This window comes from Arachis duranensis, chromosome 4, assembly GCF_000817695.3.
Source record: "Arachis duranensis cultivar V14167 chromosome 4, aradu.V14167.gnm2.J7QH, whole genome shotgun sequence".
Classification (NCBI taxonomy): Eukaryota; Viridiplantae; Streptophyta; class Magnoliopsida; order Fabales; family Fabaceae; genus Arachis; species Arachis duranensis.
This window is the reverse complement of record NC_029775.3, coordinates 1,719,011-1,727,090: the sequence shown is the minus strand read 5'-3', so window position 1 is coordinate 1,727,090 and position 8,080 is coordinate 1,719,011. Positions and strand designations below refer to the sequence as shown.

At 38.4% G+C, this 8,080-nt stretch overlaps 1 protein-coding gene across 1 annotated transcript in view; it reads left to right on the top strand.

The window, feature by feature from the left end:
- Positions 1-6,996: 6,996 nt before the first annotated feature.
- Positions 6,997-8,080, top strand: part of LOC107482401 (isoflavone 2'-hydroxylase-like) — a 4,197-nt gene continuing 3,113 nt past the window's right edge. Inside the window, exon 1 of the mRNA XM_016102866.3 lies at positions 6,997-7,908. Coding sequence (XP_015958352.1) covers positions 6,997-7,908 — 912 coding nt within the window. The remainder of the gene's footprint in view (positions 7,909-8,080) is intronic.

Below are 8,080 nucleotides of genomic sequence, written 5' to 3'. Positions count from 1 at the left end.
AAGAAAATAAGCATAAAAATTGATGAAGAAAAATGATTCTGAATGTTTGAGAGGTAAAATTGCTGAGAATAAAAATGTGATATCTGAGTTGAAGGAAAAGCTGCTTTTTAAAGAAGAGGAGTTGAAGGTCGTCCAAGTCATTTGTGATAAGGAGTCCGAGCTGTTAAAAAAGGATGAAAATGATATGAAAAATATGAAGAATCAAATGACTGAGACAACTGTGAAGACGAAAAATTTGGAAAAAGAGAAAGAGGCTGAGATTCTAGATGCCTTTACAAAAGGCTTTGAGAGGGCTGTTAGTCAGACAAAGTTCTTAATGCCTGATTACGACTTGAGTGCAATGGATCAAGCAAAGATGGTCCACAATGGTATGCTTGTTGATGACGATGGTGTTGTCCCTGTGGAGGAAGAGGGTGAGAATGGAGCAAAGGATTAGCTCGTTTGATGTTGTTGTGTTTGTTTTGAACTTTTGTTTAGTTTATTATACGCCTGTTGTGGCTAGTTTGTAATATTTTGAACCTTTTGCATGATCTATGTCGCGTTATAAACAAAGTATGTAAGGCACTTAATCACGTAGAATCATCAATTTGAGCTTTTTGTTAGATTTGTTCGATTCGTTGTTTGAATTGGAAGTTAGGATGACTTGTTAATCAGGGTTGAATATTTTTTATAGTAATGATCAGTAAACGGAAAATTGAAGATATCCATTTTTATTTGAAGCTTCATAACGAAACTCGACTGATTGTTGATATATGTTTTGACTCTTTCATAGAGTATAATTCAGATAGTTTGAACAACCCTGATAAAGTAGTAATGGCTTGACTGATTTACATTAATTTTTATAAATTGTGGTCTGAAAGATGTCACTGTTTATGGATGAGATTTGTAAGTGGCATGAAACATTTGCTTGTGAGAGATAATTCATAAGTTTTGATAGAAAGACATAGATCGGTAAAAAGGAGAACAACATAAAAAAAGTCGAATATGACTATATAGCATCGGTGACCTTTGATTACAAAGGTGTAGGTAGGCTTGCCTTGTTAAAACCTCTCCAAACAAAATCCTTGTCGGGAGAAATCTTGTGAGTAGAAAAAAGAGTACAAGCATGCCCCTGTCTTTTTAACTATAGTAGAATTTTAAAGATGAAATATTTCAAATATTAGGTAAAGTTGTACCATCTAAGGATTGTAAACGGTAGGCATGGTTTCCTAATATTTCAATAACTCGGAAAGGGCCTTCCCAATTTGCTGCTAATTTCCCATGTGCGGAAGGCCTTCTGGCTTGTTCAATTTTCCGAAGTACTAAGTTGTTCACCTAAAAGGATCGGGGGTGGACCCTTTGGTTGTATCGCTGAGCTATATATTGTTACATAGCTCGGTGACGTAGCTCTGCTATATTCCGGACTTCTTCCATGGTGTTTAAATCAAGTCGTCGAGATGTATCTTGCAGTCGAGAATCAGTGAATTGAGTTCGGCGTAATGACTGAGAGATCTCCACAGAAATCATGACTTCAGTACCATACACTAATCTGAAAGGAGTTTCTTTTATTGTTGAATGTATGGTGGTGTCATAGCCCCATATGATTTCGGATATGAGCTCGACCCAGAGTCCTTTGGCATCATCAAGTTTCTTCCTTAAGGCTAGTAAGATAACCTTATTGGCTGTTTCTGCTAGGCCGTTTGTTTGTGGGTGTTCCACAGAAGAAAAGTGTTGTGTTATTTTTAAATTCTGCAAAAAATAGGTGAATTTTTTATCAAAAACTAGCGACCATTGTAAGTGATAATGTGTCAAGGTATTCCAATTCTACAGATGATATATTTCCAAACGAAAGAAATCATGTGTTGAGATGTTTCAGCTTAAGGTTGAGCCTCAATCCATTTTGAAAAATAATCAATAGCTACTATTAGAAATTTTACCTAGCCTGGTGCTAAAGGAAAATGGCCGAGGATATCAAGCCTCGTTGATTAAAAGGCCAACTTACTTCAGAATCATGTAACACCTCGGCAGGGATGTGTGTAATCGGAGAGTGCTTTTGACAATAAGGGCAGACTTTTACTTTGGCATTGCAATCTTGCTGTAAGGTCGGCCAAAAGAATTCGATGCGAAGTATTTTGGAGGATATGCTTTGAGCCCCAACGTGTGTTCCATAAATACCTTCGTGAGCTTCTGCTATAGCTAGTTCGGCCTCTGACCTGGAAAGACATTTTAACAATAGATGAGAAAAACCTTGTCTATATAGAATATTATTGAATAATGTAAAGAAAGATGCTTCACGTCAAAATTTTCGATCATTGTTAACACTTTTGGGTATGTCTCCAGTTTTGAGATACTGGATGTAGGGCCACCGCCAATCTTTTTCCTGAGTTAAACTCAAAACTTTTGTTAGATCAATGCTTGGTTTGAGCAATGCAGATTGATAGAGAGAAGAAGTGTGTGATTGTGTGCTTGCGAGCTTGGATAATATATCAGCTCGGTGATTGTGTTCTCTAGGTATGTGATGGATTTCAAATTTTGAAAAATTAGAAATGAGGAATTTGACAATAGCCAAGTATTTTGCTAACAAAGGGTCTTTTACTTGAAAGAGATCGTTTACCTGTTATACGACTAGCAGAGAATCGCAATATACCTTTTGTTCTGAGATATACAAATCAGTTGCTAACCTTAGGTCCACAATCAGAACTTCATACTATGTCTGGTTGTTACTTGCTTTGAAGAAAATATGTAAAGAGTGTTCAAGGATAAACCCATTACCATCTTCAAGGAGGACTCCAGCACCACATCCTTGAGGATTGGATGCTCCATCCACATAAAGGGTCCATTCCATGAAATGTTCCTCCATATTGGGAGAAGTGAATTCGGCCACAAAATTTGCTAAGTATTGTGATTTGATTGGTCCTCTGCTTTTATATATGATGTCGAATTCGGAGAGTTCAACCGACCATTTTATAAGTCGGCCAGCTAGTTCCAATTTATGGAGGACTTGCCGTAGTGGTTGGTCAGTCCTAACATTGATAACATGGCTTTGGAAATATGGTCGGAGGTGTCTACCCGAGAATACCAAAGCAAGAGCTATCTTTTCTATCTTCGGATAGCAAAGTTTGGCATGTTGTAATGCCTTACTTATGAAATAAATCGGTCGCTGCTCTTTTTTTCTTTCTGTAACAAGAACAGAACTTATAGCCAAATCAGTAATGGATAATTAATATAAAGATAAGGTTTTTCCCCCTGAACAGGTTTTTGTACAATTGGGGGTTTTGAAAGAATATACTTTAGATTTGAAAAAGTTTTTCACATTCATCAGTCCAATTAAAATTGTTTTTCATTATCAATATTTGGAAAAAACAAGAAGATTTAGATGCTAAGCATGGTAAAAATCTAGATAAGGCAGCAAGTCTTCCTGTTAACCGTTGGACTTCCCTAATAGTCTATGGGCTTGTAATGTCAAGTACAGCTCGGCAGTTGTCAGGATTGGCTTCCATTCCTAGGTTTGTAAGCAAGAATCCTAGAAAATTGCCTCCTTGTACACCGAAGGCACACTTTTCAGGATTAAGTTGCATGTTATAGCGTCTAATTTGATTAAAAATTTCTGTGAGGTCATCTACATGCTTGTTGCCGAGCTTTGTCTTTGCAACCATGTCGTCAACATAGACTTCCATGTTTCTGCCGATTTGATTTGCGAACACCATATCCATAAGGCGTTGATATGTTGCTCCTGCATTCTTGAGTCCAAAAGGCATAACCTTATAGCAATAGTTACCATATTCAATAATAAAGGCAATTTTATTTTCATCAGAAGGATGTATTAAAATCTGGTTATAACCAGAATATGCATCCATAAAGCTTAATTTTTTATAACCTGAAATATTATCATCTAAAAAATCAATAGATGGTAAAAGGATAAGCATCTTTTAGGCATGCTTTGTTGAGATCGGTGAAATCAATACACATGAGCCATTTACCATTGTGTTTTTTTACCATTACCACGTTGGCCAACCATGTTGTGAATCTGATTTCCTGTATAAAACCGGCATTGATGAGATTTTTAGTTTCTTCCAAAGAAGCTTGCTTTTTCTCAGTGCCCAGGTTACGTTTTTTCTGAGCTATAGGTCGGGCAGATGGATTAAGTGCCAGCTTGTGAGAGATGATATAGGGGTCAATCCCAGGCATATTAGCAGCGGCTCAGGCGAATAGATCAGCATGTTGCCATAAAAATTGTTGAAGTTTACTCTTTTCTTCTTACCTTAAAGTTGTACCTACATAAGTAAATTTGTTAGGGTTATTAGTGAAATACACTTTTTGTAATTCTTCCATTGGTGTTGGTCGCTCGAGGAGCTCGACTCTAGGGTCGAGATCGCTAGTACTGGGAGCTCGTCAGGGTATTGGACATTGTTTACTTGGGTTCTTATAGTTCGGTTTGGCAATTTGAGATTGATGTTGTAACCCTGACGAGCTTCACGATGGTTACTGTGACTAGTTGCTATGAGGTCGTCCTACACAGGGAACTTAACACAAAGATGAATTATAGATACCATAGTGCTGAACTTATTTAAAAAAGGTCGGCCAAAGATTAAATTATAAGGACTGAAATCGACAACCGAATATTGAACGTCAAAAATTTTGGATAAAGGATGCTCACCCAATACTGGGACACGTTCACCTGAGAATCCTACCAGGTCTCTAATGGAGGGTTGGAGTATGTTATCGCTTAGCCTCATTTTCTGGAATGTAGAATAGAATAGAATGTTTGCGCTGCTTCCAGGATCGACCAATACTTTTTGTACCAGAAGGTCTCCCTGCTGGATATAAATAACAACCAGGTCATCCGAATTTGTGGTGTTTGCATTGAAATCAGATGTCTAAAATGTCATTTGTGAAAAATGAGAAGGTGGTTGGGTCTCATTCAAAGTTCCTTCTACCGAGAGCATAGCTCGGTATGTATGCTTTCGGGGAGAGCTCGTTGCCCACATATAAAACCTCTAGATACAGTTAATAACTCCTTGTGGTTGGTCAGGATGATTTTGAGTCATTTTCTCCTTGTCTCAGGAATATTGTCCTGCAGATGTATGGTCAGCAGAGGATGTAGCATGTTTTTGCATGTGACCGCTGATACATTTATCCAAATGGCCCTACCAAGCTAATCGCTCTAACAGATCCTTGGCGATCACACACTCATCAGTAGTGTGTCCATGCTTTTGGTGAAATGTGCAATATTTGGATTTATCCACATTCTTCGTGTCCTGATAATTACCAACCTTCCAAAGAGACTTGATGAGCTTTGAATTTAGGATCTCTTTGATTATCTCATCCCTCTTTGTGTTGAACTGTGTATATGAGTCATAACAGGGAGTTAGTTTGAAGGCCTTCTTGCTGTTTCGAGCTTTATCCTTGTCTCTGTTACTGTGGATTTTTTCTAATTTCCGAGCTTGGCAAAGTTCCTCAATCTCCATTCCTTTAGCCTTCTCACAAAACTCGGTGAGTGTTTTTGGCTTTGCAACTGTGATTGCTTCTTGGAATTCGCCTGGTCAAAGTCTATTTTTGATGGCGTGCATATGCACTTCAGGGTGAAGATCTGGTATGGTAATTGAATTTTTTGTAAAACGAATAATATAGTCTTTCAGGCTTTCATTCTGTTCTTGCTTGATTTATGTTCAAGTAATCGGAATCATGTAAGTAGATAGAAGACGTAGCGAACTGATCTTCAAAAAATTTTACTAATTCCTGAAAATGAGAAATAGAATCTGCAAACAAAGAACAGAACCAATCAAGTGCAGAACCGTCTAAAAAAGTAGGAAAACACCGGCATAAAACAAGGTCAGAAGAACCATTTACTATCATTATAGATCGGAATTTCATGATGTGCTTCTTTGGGTTGCCTAGTCCATCGTAAGGGGTTAAGGTCTTAGGCAAACTGAACCTCTTGGGCATTTGAAAGTTCATGATATCGGCAGTGAATGGACCAACAGTATTGTCTGGTTCGTCCTCTTCATCGGCTCACCGACCTTCTTTGTGTCGCTGGGCTTCAGAGACATGTGTTGGATCAGACTCGTGTTCCTCATCCTTTGCCTGTTCATTATGGTCGTCATTATTCTCAATCCAAGCATTAGTTAACTCGCATATTTGATTTGCCATTCTTTGATTTTCTTCCGCATGCACTGATTGGCTTGCTGCAACTCAGTTATCATCCGAAGCAGTTCGGAGGGTGTTAGAGAAGGTTGGTTAGCCATAGGTGGATAAAGGAATTTTAGGGTCTAGAACAAAAAGAAAAAAGGTTTTATTTCTTAGGCCCATGATGAGCGCCAATTATTCTTGCTTATCAATTGAAGTATAACTCATCCTTATTGAACTTCTACTCTAAACTTTCTAAACTTTCTTATCTCCGCTCCAAGCTTCTTCTCTAAGGAAGGTACACTTTGATGCGGATTGCGGAATGAACAAAGATGGAGAGAGATACTCGTAAAAGGCATTCCGATGTTCAAATAAACTTTTGTCAACTTATTCTTAGGTGAAATTTAATTTACCCCCGGATGAGTTCTTCCTTTGCTTTTATATTAAAAGTTTGTGATATGAGATTTGTTGGTTATCGAATTATAGTGATAACGCATGAAAATCATAACATTCTGATTTGTCATTATGATTTTAACAGTCAACCTATAACATATATATTGAGTTTTTTATAACCGATTTATATAAGGGCCATATTAGATTCTAAAAAATAAAACGAAAAAATAGATTTCAGTACCTTTTTTTTTTTTTTTTTGTTGATAAGCCCCCCCTTATCTCTTGGTTCTCTTGGATTTTTTGTTGTCCCATTGGACCTTATAATTATGTCTAGAACCTAGCTTTCTTGGTATGCCGTCTCTAGCCCAAGAGACGTGGCCTTCTTAAGTAACATAAAAATGTTATCAAACAAGTACACATATTTAAATGGAAGGACGGCAAATTGGAAATAAGTAGCTGCAAAAAATCATCAAACTCATAAACCAAATTATACCAAGGATGGAGATCTTTTCCTTGTTATCATCATACTCTATCCTTCATCTTGCATTCTTTCTTTTCATCATCACCATCACCATTAATAACCTTCTGCTCAAATTGCACCGACCAAGGTTGCCACCCGGTCCATCCTGCCTCCCCATAATCGGCAACCTCCACCATCTCAAGAGGCCTCTCCACCACACTCTCAAGTCCCTCTCCCAAAAGTATGGCCACGTCATCTCCCTCCGGTTCGGCTCCCGCCTTGTGGTTGTCGTCTCATCAGCCTCCGCTGCCGAAGAATGCTTCACCAAGAATGACGTCATCCTTGCCAACCGACCGCGCTTCCTCTCAGGGAAGTACGTCTTATATGACTCCACCACCCTCGGCTCCAGTTCCTACGGCGATCACTGGCGCAACCTTCGCCGCATCACCACCCTCCATGTCCTTTCCACCCAACGCATCAACAACTTGTACTCCTCCCAAATCCGAAGAGATGAGATCATGACTCTCGTTCGGAACCTTGCAGCGGGTCATCATCATGACGACGACGACTTTTCTCAGGTGGAGCTGAGTTCCAAGTTCTACGAAATGACATTCAACAACATTATGAAGATGATCTCTGGTGAGAACCACCACCACGATGTTGAAGAAGGGAAGCAGTTTAGAGCGGCGGTTACTGAGTTTTTGCAAGACTATGGGCCTAGCAACGTGAACGATTTCTTGCCGATACTTAGGGTTGTTGATTTCGGTGGTTTGAAGAAGCGGATCAGGAATATTGGTGAGAAAACTGACAGGTTCTTGAAAGGAGTGATTGAAGAGCATCGTCGCAAGAAGAAGGAGGAGGGTGAAGAGAACATGATAGATCATCTCCTAACTCTGCAACAATCGCAGCCTGACTGCTACCCTGATCACATCATCAAAGGCCTTGTTTTGGTAAAATTAGTAGCACCACACACACCCAAGTTTTTTCTCATCAGGCTTGGTTGGGTGTCATTTTTTAAAAAATCTTTTTTAAATGATGTTTTTTTTTAACAAAATTTTATAAAAATAAAAGTGGTTTTATGTTTAAATATTTTATATAATTTATTTATTTATTTATTAATTA